The sequence below is a fragment of the Oncorhynchus mykiss genome, chromosome 6, assembly GCF_057628025.1.
Source record: "Oncorhynchus mykiss isolate SJ-2025 chromosome 6, ASM5762802v1, whole genome shotgun sequence".
NCBI classification, from domain to species: domain Eukaryota; kingdom Metazoa; phylum Chordata; class Actinopteri; order Salmoniformes; family Salmonidae; genus Oncorhynchus; species Oncorhynchus mykiss.
In genome coordinates this window covers 31,796,368-31,811,716 of record NC_143027.1, presented here as the reverse complement: position 1 = coordinate 31,811,716, position 15,349 = coordinate 31,796,368, and the positions used below count along the sequence as shown (strand labels likewise).

The window sequence follows — 15,349 nt, the reverse complement described above, 5'->3', positions numbered from 1 at the left end:
TAGATACACACAGTGTACAAAACATTAGGAACACCTACTCTTTCCATGACATAGACTAACCAGGTGAAAGCTATGATCCGTTATTGATGTCACTTGTTAAATCTACTTCAGTGTAGATTGTGAGGAAACAGGTTAAATAATGATTTTTAAGTCTAGAGACGATTGAGACATGGATTGTGTATGTGTGCCATTCAGAGGGTGAATTGGCAAGACAAAATATTTAAGTGCCTTGAACGGGGGTATGGTCGTAGATGCCAGGTGCACCAGTTTGAGTGTGTCAAGAACTGCAACGCTGCAGTTTTTTTCATGCTCAACAGTTTTCCGTGTTTATTAAGAATGGTGCACCACCCAAAGGACATCCAGCCAACTTTACACAACTGTGGGAAGCATTGGAGTCAACATGTGCCAGCATCCCTGTGGAACGCTTTCGACACCTTGCCAAACGAATTAAGCTGTTCTGAAGGCATATGGGGGTGCAACTCAATATTAGGAAGGTGTTTAATGTTTTGTACACTCTGTTTATTTTGGGAAACATTTCTATAATAGTTTTATAAAAGAATATTGACAATCTACCCCTGAATCCACTCAACTCTTCAATGAGTTGTGAGTAATGAGAATTAGGTTCCCCTCATCATATCCCTCTGTAGAATAGTAACCTACCTATCAGAGCTTATTATGAGGCAAAACATGTACTCTGAATTGTGGACAGATTAATGTCCATTTGATACTAATGGCTGCACTGTAGAGCTTCAATGTCTTGTAGTATCAGATTTGTAACTTTTGCTTATTTTTGCTCTGCCTTTTCTTGGTTTACAGGACTTTGGGAGTGATGATGAGCGCCGGCTAAATCAGAGGTAAGTGTTCTTAGTACTTACAGTACTAAAGATGGTCTTGCTAGGGTAGCTCAGAGCTGCTGCTCCTTTCTATCCATTATTTTGCATGGGGAAGCACGCTACAGCTACATATTATGCCAAATGGAGAGTAATAGGAGGACTTTTTTGTGATTTGTGTTTGTGGGTGGAGGTGTGGGGTAAGCGTTCCAGATCAACTGATGCCTTACCTCTGGGTTTGTGTAGAGTTTGGAGATACTGTATGTCCGGTCTGGTCCCTCTCAATGACAGCCACCACCAGGGGTAAAAGTAAGGCGGTACTGTCCGGTATGGTGTCCCGGTAAAATAAATAGTGGGTGTACCTGTACCGGTAAAATGTGAGCCTATCATAATTAATACAACATGGCCCCCCAAAATATAGGCTATTGGTTGCAAGATCGAATCTCCAAGCTGACAAGGTGAGTTCTGCCCCTGAACAAGGCAATTAACCCACTGTTCCTAGGCCGCCATTTAAAATAAGAATTTGTTCTTAACTGACTTGCCTAGTTAAATAAAATAATTTAACATTACAGCATGTCAGCCTCATGAATGATTTGCTAATTGACTGGAAACTGGGTGGTATACGCTCCAAATTGCGTTGTGGTTTGAGGAGAACACTTACATTTTGTCAAGGTGGAGAAGTGGCTGAGACGCTCGTTGGCAAGGCGGAGATGAGTGGCCGAGACCGAGGCACGCGCGGACAACAGTGGATTAATAATTTTGGGCTACAAGTGTAGGCCTATTGACAATCGCAGAATGTCATTACAATGCACATGGTGTTTTGTAACATATGTCTCTTTCCATTCATCGAATTGTAGGTGCACAGTGCACTGTTGGGGTTTGGATGCTGAAATTATTTTGTGAGTGGACGAATGTGCCTACAGGGGCGAATGTGCCTATAGCCTACAGGGGCGCCTTTTGTTAAGTGATTGTTTGACAATCGGATGAAAACATCATGACTGTGTTTATGCCACATTAAGAGACAAAGACGGCTTGTCTATATGGCTAAGGGGACGCTAAGTTTTCCCTCAAGTGAATTGAATTAAATTGCCAAAATTATATAGCCTAATTAGCTTACTCCTGTCTATACAGAAATACATAAAATCATTCAAAATAGGCTACTACACCAGAAAACAGGATTTGGCCACAGAGGCTCATTAGCTGCTTACTTAAAAACATGTTTTTAAGTAAGCAGCTAATGAGCCTCTGTGGCCAAATTGCAAATACCGCGTTGCAAATACCAAATAGATGATTGTTGAGTAGCGACTGTCAGTGAAAAGCAGAGAGACCCAGCCAGTCATATTGCAATATTTAAAAATAAGGGAAAAACTGTTGTAAAGAGATTACAATATAAATACCCCAATCTGTCTTTCAGTTATCAACATTTTTTATTTAATTGAGCGAACGGTAGCCTATCATATTGGCACTAGAGGAGAACATCGGAAATATCCCCGGTGAGTGTGCATATTCACTGTCTTTGTCATTGGGTCAGTGCCACTTTAGTTTGTTTTTGGACAATCATTTCCTCCTCCAGGTTAAATGGATGTCATATTGTATTTGTGTCTCCCCTTTTCGTAGACCAATTATATGTATCAGACAACATCTTTTTTATTGATCTGTTTGTCAGTGTCACCAGAGTAGGCTACCCTGTAGTTTTTGTAGTATAAAAAAACAAACACTCACTTGGGTGTCCCTACCGGTAAGAAATTAAATGTACTTTCACCTCTGGTCACCACTGTAGAAATTATTAAGAAATGTTGTCTGTCTATACAGGGTAGTCACCTATCTCTAATAGACAATTAGACAAAATATTGTCTTCCCTTTTTTGCTAGTCATTGTTGCAACAGGTGCTTAAAGGCCCAGTGCAGTAAATAACGTGATTTACCTGTGTTTTATATATATTTCCACACAGAGGTTGGAATAATACTGTGAAATTGTGAAAATTATGAAAATGTACTTTTAGTGTAAGAGCTGTTTGAAAAGAACAGCTGAAATTTCAGCCTGTTTTGGAATTTTGGCCTGCCTGGTGACATCACCAGAAGGTGAATTAGTTAATATACCAAGAAGAAAGAGTTCCAAATGTCTGCCAATTACTGCTCATTTTCAGTCTACCGCTCCCTCGCTCTCTTTTTCCACATTTTGTTACTTACGGCCTTATTCTAAAATTGATTAAATTGTTATTTTTCCTCATCAATCTACACACAATATCACATAATGACAACGCAAAAACAGGTTTTTATAAATGTTTGCAAATGTATATTTAAAAAACACTGATATCAGCCTTTACTCAGTACTTTGTTGACATTTGGCAGTTCTACAGCCTCAAATCTTCTTGGATGATACAAGCTTGGCACACCTGTATTTGGGGAGTTTATTCCATTCTTTGCAGATCCTCTCAAGTTCAGTCAGGTTGGATGGGGAGCATCGCTGCACAGCTATTTTCAGGTCTCTCCAGAGATGTTAGATCGGGTTCAAGTCCAGGCTCTGGCTGGTACACTCAAGGACATTCAGAGACTTGTCCCGAAGCCCATTCCTGCGTTGTCTTGGCTGTGTTCTTAGTGTCATTGTCCTGTTCAAGGTGAACCTTCGCCCCAGTCTGAGGTCCTGCTCGCTCTGGAGCAGGTTTTCATCAGGATCTCTCTGTACTTTGCTCTTTTCATCTTTCCCTCAATCCTGGCTAGTCTCTCAGTCCCTGCCACTGAAAAACATCCCCAAAAAATGATGCTGCAACCACGATGCTTCACCGTAGGAATGGTATTGGCCAGGTGATGAGCGGTGCCTGGTTTCCTACAGATGTGACGCTTGGCCTTCAGGCCAAAGAGTTCAATCTTAGATTCATCCGACCAGATAATCTTGTTTGTCATGGTCTGATAGTCCTTTAGGTGCTTTTTGGCAAACTCCAACCGAACTGTCATGTGCCTTTTAGTGAGGAGTGGCTTCCGTCTGGCCACTCTACTATAAAGGCCTGATTGGTGGAGTGCTGCAGAGATGGTTATCCTTCTGGAATGTTCTCCCATCTCCACAGAGGAACTCTGAAGCTCTGTCAGAGTGACCATTGGGTTCTTGGTCACTTCTCTGACCAAGGTCCTTCTCCCCCTATTGCTCAGTTTGGCCGGGCGGCCAGCTCTAGGAAGAGTCTTGGTGGTTCCAAACTTCTTCCATATAAGAATGATGGAGGACACTGTGTTCTTGGGGACCGTCAATGGTGCATAAATGTTTTGGTTCCCCTCCCCCAGATCTATGAATCGACACAATCCTGTCTCTGAGCTCTACGGACAATTCTTTGACCTCATGGCTTGGTTTTTGCTTTGACATGCACTGTCAACTGTGGGACATTATATAGACAGGTGTGTGCCTTTCCAAATCATGTCCAATCAATTGAATTGAAGTTGTAGAAACATTTCAGGGATGTTCAATGGAAACAGGATGCACCTGAGCTCGATTTTGATTCTCTTATTCTCTTAGTAAAGGGCCTGAATACTTATGTAAATGAGGTATTTCTGTTATTTTTAATACATTTGCAAAAATGTCTAAACTTGTTTTCGCTTTGTCATTATAGGGTATTGTGTGTAGATTGATGAGGAACATTCTTATTTAATCAATTTGAGAATAAGGCTGTAACGTAACAAAATGAGGTCTGAATACTTTCTGAATGCACTGTATTTTGGCATTATCTGTATCTTGAAGCGACACTATCCGAACTGCCCACTTTGTGTAAATCCGTGTGAATATGGTGTCTTTTCCTATAATACAAGGGTGCAACTTTCACTGGGGAAGGGGGGGTACAAATTTGATGATGTACCATTGTACCATTAACTAGCAGAGCTAGCCAAAAGTTGGTTATCCTATGCTAGCTAGCTGGCTAGCTCACTAAGTTGAACTACTATTTTTGCCTCAATCACACTAGACCTGACTCAAACGATGAAACTAGCTGCCAAACGATCGAAGACTGATATTCTGACATTTCTTCAGCACAATATGATTTTTTTTATTAGTCAGTATATCAATGTAACGTTATTGATCTGTCCGTTTCCCCAGCTAATTCCCTACTTTTCACACTGACACGATATAAAGGGCTCTACAGGCTTCACTGTCATGGTGAACAGTCAGTACACAACACTATGCTCATCATGTCTTACTAGATTAAGATTGTGACAGGTCTCCATGCAGGGTTAGACAGCCAGGGAAGACCAGTCTACGGAGCTCAGATGAATTTTCTAGTATATTATAACAATCAGTGAATGGATACAAAGTTCCATCTGGAGTTGATGGGTAGGCTAGACTCTGGGAATAATGCCAGTGAAATTGAAAATCATGCACACACAAATGTAGTTCTTCTGCTGGAGGTGTAAAACACAAAAGGGGACATATTTGCATATATTATGGTCTTGCGAAGGCTAGTTGAATTCTGGAAAAGAGTATGTAGACATGCTGAGATAAATGAACAGAGTCTGGCTTCTCCCTGTTGTTGTTTGCTTGGAAATGTTTATACTGGAGACATTTATCAGAAGAAATAAACTAGCATTTATAGCAGCTAAGAAATGCATTGCCATTTAATTAGGTTGGAAGAAATGTCACATTATGTATCATGCGATTTGATTTATTACAAGATTAAGGGTATACTGTGCAACTTTCATAAGGTCTTGATACCTTATATGGAATACTGTTTGACAAAAAATGTCTTGAATTAAAAACATGCCTATGTCAGGGGAGATATCTATTAAGGCAATCCCTAGCTGCTGGGCTGCTCAGTCCTGACCCTGGGGCTCTGCCATACTGTTGGTTGTCTCTCTGGCCTTGGACTAACACATCTAAAACCAATAGTGAATGTTTCACTAAGATCCTGAAGCTGAGGTGGGTGTGTTGGGTTGGGGAGCTGCAGGGCATTGGACCCCTAGGGGCAGGACAGGGTGTCCCAGCTATATTGTGTACAAGTAAAAAGAACTCTACAGTACAGTGATATGAATTTATGGAGGGTGTACAGTTTCTGTTTGTTATTGTGTAGGTGTATGTGTGTTTTTATAAAACTTTTGTTTTCCAAACCTTTCCTTGAGACATAAAAAAAAAAGATGCAGAGGAAGTTGTTGGAGAGAGAGTGAGTTGAGTTATTGACTAGACTGGTGGGGGTCGGGCGTGCATGGGCGGTCTGGCTGAAATTTGATATGGAGGATCAAAGGTCTTCGTACTTTATTTGTAAGAGTTGTTAATTTGTTAGGCTATTGGTTAAAGGTGCAACCATATTGATTATTGAATTATCATGGATCTAGTTCAGTCTTATCAATCACTTAAACATATTTAATAATGATCTCTCACCTAGCTCGATGACTGGGTACTTTTGCTTGCTTTATGTTCTAAATAGAGACGCTAGAACGGCCATGGGTCATATTAGATTGCGTAGAAATGAAGGAAATTAGCTTTTGATGCCCCGGAAAATGGGAAGACCCCTCACCAAATTATGGGCCACCCACTTCTAAAACCAAAGTTCTGCCCCTGCTATAATATGACATCAAAAGTATTTTTTGCTTCAGGGCTGGGTTTTATTTGAATGTTACCAGCCACCAGCATGGCATTGTTTATTAATCTGAAACCGCTGCGAAGTTATTCCTCCTCGCGACTGAGATGCGCTAAACAGCCCTTGTTCACTTGGCCCCCTGAGCCATGGAGTAAATTAAATAGGGGGTGCAAATGTATATTTCTGCACCCCCACTTTTTTTTTTATAGAGTATTATCATAATCCATTGGATAATTTGTGTATGTTCACTTATTTTTTAAGTTAGTCTGTATTAAAAATATACAGTACCATTCAAAAGTTTGGACACACCTACTCATTCAAGGGTTTTTCTTTATTTTCACTATTTTCTACATCGTAGAATAATATTAAAGACATCAAAACCATGAAATAACACACATGGAATCATGTAACCAAAAAAGTGTTAAACAAATCAAAATATATTTTAGATGCTTCAAAAGTAGCCACCCTTTGCCTTGACAGTTTTGCACTCTCTTGGAATTCTCTCAACCAGCTTCATGAGGTTAATGCGTTTGAGCCTATCAGTTGTGTTGTGACAAGGTAGTGGTGGTATACAGAAGATAGGCCTATTTGATAAAAGACCAAGTCCATATTATGGCAACAACAGCTAAAATAAGCAAAGAGAAACGACAGTCCATCATTACTTTAGGACATGAAGGTCAGTCAATGCGGAACATTTCAAGAACTTTGAAAGTTTCTTCAAGTGCAGTCGCAAAAACCATCAAGCGCTATGATGAAACTGGCTCTCATGAGGACCGCCACAGGAAAGGAAGACTCAGAGTTTTCTCTGCTGCAGAGAATAAGTTCATTCAGACTACCATCCTCAGCAATCGTCAATTAACTGCACCTAAGATTGCAGCCAAAATAATTGCTTCAGAGTTCAGGTAACAGACATATCTCCACATCAACTGTTCAGAGGAGATTGCGTGAATCAGGCCTTCATGGTCAAATTGCTGCAAAGAAACCACTACTAAAGGACACCAATAAGAAAAAGAGGCTTGCTTGGGCCAAGAAACATGAGCAATGGACATTAGACCTGTGGAAATCTGTCCTTTGGTCTAATTAGTCTAAATTTGAGATTTTTGGTTCCAACCGCTGTGTCTTTGTGAGACAGAGTGGGTGAACGGATGATCTCCGCATGTGTGGTTCCCACTGTGAAGCATGGAGGATGAGGTGTAATGATTTGGGGGTGCTTTGATGGTAACACTGTCAGTGATTTATTTAGAATTCAAGGCACACATAACCAGCATGGCTACCACAGCATTCTGGAGAGATACACCATCCCATCTGGTTTGCGCTTAGTGGGACTATCATTTTGTTTTGATCCGAAACACACCAACAGGCTGTGTAAGGGCTATTTTACCAAGAAGGAGAGTGATGGAGTGCTGCATCAGATGACCTGGCCTCCACAATCACCGACCTCAACTCAATTGAGATGGTTTGGGATGAGTTGGACAGCAGAGTGAAGGGAAAGCAGCCAACAAGTGCTCAGCATATGTTGTAACTCCTTCAGACTGCTGGAAAAGCATTCCAGATGACTACCTCATGAAGCTTGTTGAGATAATTTCAAGATTGTGCAAAGCTGTCATCCAGGCAAAGGGTGGCTACTTTGAAGAATCTCAAATATAAAATATATTTTGATTTGTTTAACACTTTTCTTTGGTTACTACATGACTCCATATGTGTTATTTCATAGTTTTGATGTCTTCGCTATTATAATACAATGTAGAAAATAGTAAAAATAAAGAAAAACTTTTGACTGGTACTGTATAAGTAGCTGTTGTCATTCTTCATAGGTGAAACCTAAACATGCATTTCCTCTAGGACAGGAAATTAGATTTAAATAGTGGCATCAACTTCCTCTGGGGGCCTTTTAAGGCTTTGTCTTTGTCTATCAGTTCACTGTAGTAATATGGATCAGAGATGAGTGTTTCTTTCAGGTATTACAGGACCGAGTGACTGAATCATGTCAGAACTTGGGGATGACGTGGTGTTTGAGACGATTACAGGCAGAAGGCGATGAGCCTTTAAAGCGGAATCCTGCATTGAGCTTGTAAAGCTGAGTTTCCGGGGCTGGTTAAGAGAGAAAAGCTCAATGATGGATAGACTGATGAAATAGTATATATGCGTTGTTACTTTTTTACCTTTATTATTCTTTCTATTACAAACATTGAAGGTAAGAGCTTCTGCCGTTGAGACTTTAAAAGCGTCCCAAATATTATTGTCAAACTTGGAATTATGGATCTACTCCTCCTAAACCTGGAATATGGATCATCCCTACCACCAAGGCAGACACATTTTAAGTTGTTCTTTTGTTCTGAATTTATTCTTTTATAAGCTTCACTAAAGTTGAATCTGTTTGGGGAGCTGTGCTCAGTTCTGATGTGTCCAGTGAAGCCTGCACTACCCATGTTGTACCCTTCTGGATTGGGAGAACCACTGACTCTTCAAATTGATGTCCTCTATCCACTATTTAGGAAATCTGCTATATTAGTTCATACAGTATATGGTCACTGTGTAAGTCATGGGTCACAGGTCAGACTTGCCTGCAGTCATTTCAAGGCAGCACACCACACCTCACCACTGCTAGCAATATCTCAGTTTCAATGGTCATGTGAGACTGTTTATAAAGGAGAAGGTAACTGAGAGTTGATACCCCAAACAGACTCTGAAAAATAGCCGTTGGCTTTTCCTTTGATCTCAGGCTCATACATATTAGTCAGGTATGTTTGTATCTATGTCCCATCTTTGTTCGCATCTGACTGACAAAGGAAGTCACAAATTAACTCTTGTTGGAATTGCAGGGTTTATTCATTACAGAAGAGACTGTATCTTGAACATTTATTGGTTTGAGCAGTCAATTTCCATGTCTTTATTTCAATCAAAAACTCACTGAAAGGATTTAGCCTAGTAAGAACCATTTAAACAATGTGTGTCACTAAACCAAAGTTGTTTTCCCCTTGTGAAGTAATCAGAGTTTCTAGTTCTGATTGGGTGTGAAGGGCAAGATGCACCACGAACCTGGAATACTTAATTTGACAGATTTTATATGAATGTAGAATCGGATGTTTAACTGAAGAGGGCACGATAACGCCTATTCCCCCTCAGGAGACTGAAAGGATTTGGCATGGGTCCTCAGATCCTGAAAAAAACTCTACAGCTGTACTATCGAGAGCATCAGGATGCTGGTTGCATTACTGCCTGGTATGACGACTGCTCGGCCTCTGATCGCAAGGCACTACAGAGAGTAGTGTGTATGACCCAGTACATCACTGGGCCCAAGCTTCCTGCCACCCAAGACTTCTATACCAGGCGGTGTCAGAGGAAGGCCCTAAAAATTGCAAAAAGCAGGAGAACGGGAAAAACGCTGGTTGACTTGGAAATATACAAGACGAACTGGCACAGAGAGACAGGAAACACAGGGATAAATACACAGGGGAAAACAAGTGACACCTGGAGGGGGTGGAGACAGTAAGGAGGACAGGTGAAAATGATCAGGGTGTGACATCTTACTATTTTTGTCCTCAATTCTTGTGCATGTGGGTCAAACATTAGTTTATTTTTTGTTTTAGCTGAAAACAGGATGCCTGAAAGAAGGCCATAGCTTCCTGCTCTACTGTGCCCCTTAACAAAGGGGGGAGCGTGGAGGAGTGGAGGCCGTCACCCGTCATACATAGTGAGAGATGTGGCTCTCTGGCTCCACAGATCAATAATCTTGGTCATTCATCACAAGGAGATTTACTGTTTACTGCATGAGGGCATGGAGTCAGAACAATCTGATTCTGCTGTGAAGTTCCACTGGTTTATTAGCCCTCACCCCCCATTAGTGACAAACCATCTCTGACCTGGAAACTATCAAACAGACGGAACACTGAGTGCGAGATGGAACTACACTGAACAAAAATATAAACGCAGCATGCAGAAATTTAAAAGATTTTTACTGAGTTTGAGTTCATATAAGGAAATCAATCAATTGAAATAAATTCATGACCCTGGGTCATGATCTATGGGTTTCACAGATTTCAAATGAAGCTTTGGGTAGCTGCGGGAATAGGGTTGAGGAGCGCATGCATCCAGAGTTTGGGCAAAATATCACCTGTCGCATAGCGAGAGCATGCTCCTCAAAAGTGGTTGACGTGTGAAACTAAACACGTGTTGTATTTATTTCTCACAACTGATGTTGCCTCTCCGGTATCATTGAAAAACGGACAGGCGGGAAAGCGCGGCCTTCATTTGCTATTTGAGTGCATATGGATCACATTTTTTTCCCCATGCCTCTTCCTGTCCATTTAATAATGGGCTATTCTAAATCTAAACTAATTTGACATAATTAGTAAAGATGAGATTACATTGAGAATAGTCTGATGGGTGAAAACATGATCGCTTGTTGAGAGAACAGCTGTTCAGCCTGAGGCAAGGAATGGAGTGCGAGCTTTTTTCTCTCGACTTTCTCAAATCATCAATAGCCTATAGCCATCATGCAGCCCAAATGTTTTGATTTGTAAGACATTCTAAGGTTTGTATCGTTCACAACTGAAGTTACCAAGTAACTCCAAATCTAGCGTATAGGACCTGTTTCAAATGTTCACTTTTGCGCTTAGCCAATTCATACAGCCCACTTGCTCCGGAATGGGAAAAATATAATTTTCAATTTTATTCAATTGTTCTTACTATAAAACCATATAATATAAAATAATGGCATGGGATTTATAAGCATATCTTGTAAACTAAATGAAAAAGCCTATGGCATGGAGCATAGCCAGATAACATACAGTAGGCCAACTCAAAATACATGTTATTCATATCATAATGTTTCTTTAGACCTGACTAAAATAAATAATGGATTTGTGATGGCGTATATTAAATAGAATTATTAGACTTTTTAAATGTACATGTTCCAAAGGTGCACATCAGCGGCTTGAATGCAGCTTGTATGCTTGGAGGCATGGAGATGCTAAACTTGTTAATTAACAGTCAAATCCCGTGAGACTGGCAGACTTTTGCATGACAATAACCGTCTGACAAAATGTAATGACCGCCACAGCTCCATACCACTTGTCAGGCATAGAGAACTGATAATGCGTACATGTTGGGATTGGTGTGGGTGGGGTTCCGTGGGTGGCTTTTAACCATTTCTTACCATGTTTTACTCATTGTTAGAAAAAAGTTAGATGTTAGGCACTATATCAGCGGTTTCCAAATTAGGGGTCGTGACCCCGTGTTGGTTTGCCTGATATGAAAATGGGGTCGTGGAATATTTCCAAAATCCTGAGATTTTTAAAATATTTTTTTTATGAAACCACGCACTATTGCAGAATCTTTTATATTACCTGCTGCAATTGATATGGTGAAAACAATGTATGGGGATGCAGAGGCACAGAAACTCACATCAATACTGTTGAACTAAGAATTTCTGCTATTGCTATCAATCAAGAGGAAACTCTGACTGAACAACTCAAACTCTCCAGCATATGCTCTTCAAATGGATGTTAGCTGTGAGGGCTGAGCTGCCCATGCATTGACTTTTGTTCGCAATACATGTCGGGGGATGCTATTCACCAGGACATATTGTTCTGTCTTACTATTTCCAAGTATGAATCGGCATATGGGATGTTGACTGTGCTGTGTGGCTATATTGATGAAAAACTGATTCTATATGGGATTGAATGGTGGGCTTTTGCACAGATGGCGCTCCGTCTGTCACGGGACGGCGGGCTGGCTGATCGAGCTGCCATGTGACCGAATGCTGCAGACAACGCACTCACGGGTCACTGCGGAGGAGTTTTGGTTCCTTACTCAAAGTGAATACCCTGTCTGCCTTTGAGCATTACTGCCGTGTTTAAAACAACTGGGAACTCGGAAATGTCCGACTTCAGTGCATTCAAAACAACAGGGAACTCTGAAAGAAATTAGCTCCGACTGGGGAAAAATGCTTTTGAACGGTCATCCAACTCGGAATTCCAACTCAGGAACTCGGGCCTCTTTCTAGACTTTACGACCTGAAGCTCACTGATGAGTTCTCAGTTGTCTTGAAAGCACCGTAATACTCATGGTAGGCTACTCTTCGCCAGCTCATATCTGTGTGAAGCTGGGTTCAGAGCTTTCGTCTGCATTAAAACCAAATATAGATTCAGGTTGGATGTAACAGCAGAGATGAGGTGCGCACTATCGACGATGCCCCCTGACTTTGAGAAGGTCCGATGTGACATGCATCATGCACACCCATCTCATTAGTGGGGGTGACATAAGATATATTATGTCAGACTAATTTGCAATTGACTACCTCCATTAAAAGTGTGTGATTGTGAGTTGAGAACACTATCAGAGGCACTGTTACATTTTTTTTTGATAACCCCAAATAAAAAAGTAAACTTTGGCTGTTCATTATATAATGTTTTTCACATGGGTGGTGGGGTCATGAGAATTTTCAGATGTTAAAATGGGGTTGTTGGCCAAAAACGTTTGGGAACCCCTGTACTATATATGTATTGAATATTTATATGAATCCTATAAATAAAAATGGCCAATTTGGGTGCAATCAATTTACTTAGTTTCTCAGAAATGTAATTATATCTCAACAAAGAATGTTGTAGGAATACTAATCTTATGTTTCTAACTACAGAATGATTTCAGATATATCTTAGATGGTGGGTGTCATGTCTTGCTGAAATGACTGGTTATGCAATTTTCAATTTTGGCACTCAAAGTGATGCACATACTCAGGAATGACATCGGTGAGATATGAGTTAAGGCCTGTCTTGCCTCCAGGTCTCATCGGTTCAGTATAGGACATAATACACTATATTACACAGCTTAAAGATATTCTCTGGTACTTTTGTATACAGTGCTTTTAGAAGGTATTCAGACCCCTTGACTTTTTCCACATTTTGTTACATTGCAGCCTTATTAAAAATTGATGAAATAAAAACAATTATTCAGCAATCTACACACAATGCCCCATAGTGACAAAACAAAAACAGGTTTTTGCACATTTTTTTTCTTCTTCAGAAAACCTTATTTACATAAGTATTCAGACCTTTTGCAATTAGACTCGAAATTGAGCTCAGGTGCATCCTGTTTCCAATGATCATCCGTGAGATGTTTCTATAACTTGATTGGAGTCCACCTGTTGTAAATTCAATTGATTGGATATGATTTGGAAAGGCACACACCTGTCTATATAAGGTCCCACAATTGACAGTGCATGTCAGAGCAAAATCCAAGCCATGAGGGCGACGGAATTGTCCGTAGAGCTCTGAGACAGGATTGTGTCGAGGCACAGATCTGGGGAAGGGTACCAAAAAATTTCTGCAGCATTGAAGGTCCCAAGAACACAGTGGTCACTCTGACAGAGCTCTGGAGGTTCTCTGTGGAGATGGGAGAACCTTCCAGAAGGACAACCATCTCTGCAGCACTCCACCAGCCAAGCATCTATGGTAGAGTGGCCAGACGGAAGCCACTCCTCAGTAAAAGACACATGATAGCCCGCTTGGAGTTTGCCAAAAGGCACCTAAAGACTCTGACTATGAGAAACAAGATTCTTTGGTCTGATGAAACCAAGTCTCAATGACATTAAGTGGCTCGGCCAGAGTCCGGACTCGAACATCTCTGGAGAGACCTGAAAATAGCTGTGCAGCAACGCTCCCCATCCAACCTGAGGATCTGCAGAGAATGGGAGAAACTCTCCAAATACAGGTGTGCCAAGCTTGTAGTGTCATACCCAAGGCTGGAATCACTGCCAAATAACTTCAACAAAGTACTGAGTAAAGGGTCTGAATACTTATGTAAATGAATACTGAATACTTATATATAAAAACCTGTTTTTGCTTTGTCATTATGGGGTGTTGTGTGAAGATTGATGAGGGGGAAGAAACTGTTTAATAAATTATACAATGAGGCTGTAACGTGAAAACCAAATGTGGAAAAAGTCAAAGGGTCTGAATATTTTCCAAAGGCACTGTACTTTTTAACCAGTAGTTCTGAAAGTAGCACAGACGAGTCAAAGTGGTCCCCGAAAATTGCGTTCTACCTCACAAATGCGCAGATGTGTGCACACGTCATTCTCTCTCTTGCTCTACTGTGTGTGCGTCTTGCTAGCTGTCACTCAAATGGTGAGGGACTGGAGTTCCATGGCTGAAACTCGAATTGCTAGGAAGCTGGCCCACATGGGGATAAATGTAGGGAAAATGGCTTCCAGAAAACAGTCACTTTTAAACTAGTGATTTCATGGCTAATTTAGGTAAGAAAGTAATTCTGCTCATAGACTATGTATGAACTGCACATTGACACATCCAGCCCAAAGCGGGAGGTTTTTAAAAAAAAAAAGACTTCCTAGCCGCCAAAGTACCGGAGCATGTCTTTAACTGCCCAAAAACCCTCTGCTTATGTAATGGTTAATGCAATGTATTGAGTTTTATTAGGCAGGTGGAGACATGAAATATTTTATTTTACGACTCAATCCACCACCTGACCTGTGAACATGTTTTACATAAAACATCTGGTCATCTATGTTCCTGGCATCTTTGTGTCGGTTCTATGTCTGAAGCATCCTAGAAGGGACCCAACAGAATCTTTGTGAAGTGTCCATGTTTCACAGTCTTTAACAAACAAACGGTGGGTTGTGGCCATTCCCTCTAGGGCTTGGTATTGTAGTTAGAACATGATGTTGTGTCTTTGATGGGCCACAACTCCTACAATGTCTTTAGAAAGTATTCACTGCCCTTGACGTTTTTCACATTTTGTTGTGTTACAGCCTCAATTTAAATTGAGATTTTGTGTCACTGGCCTACACACAATACTCCATAATGTGGAATTATGTTTTTAGAAATAAAAAATAAAAATAAAAATGGAATGCTTAAATATCTTGAGTCATATTGTATTCATTGTTTTGGAAAGCCAAAAGTTCAGGAATAAACATTTGCTTAAGAAGTCACGTAAGTTTTATGGACTC

General features: G+C 40.7%; 1 protein-coding gene across 4 annotated transcripts in view; it reads left to right on the top strand.

The window, feature by feature from the left end:
- LOC110525742 (protein phosphatase Slingshot homolog 1) overlaps window positions 1–15,349 on the top strand; it is a 61,850-nt gene that overhangs the window by 6,457 nt on the left and 40,044 nt on the right. For all 4 annotated transcript variants that reach the window (XM_036979881.2, XM_036979882.2, XM_090237671.1 and 1 more), the window contains exon 2: window positions 817–854. In XM_036979881.2, coding sequence (XP_036835776.2) covers window positions 817–854 — 38 coding nt within the window. The remainder of the gene's footprint in view (window positions 1–816; window positions 855–15,349) is intronic.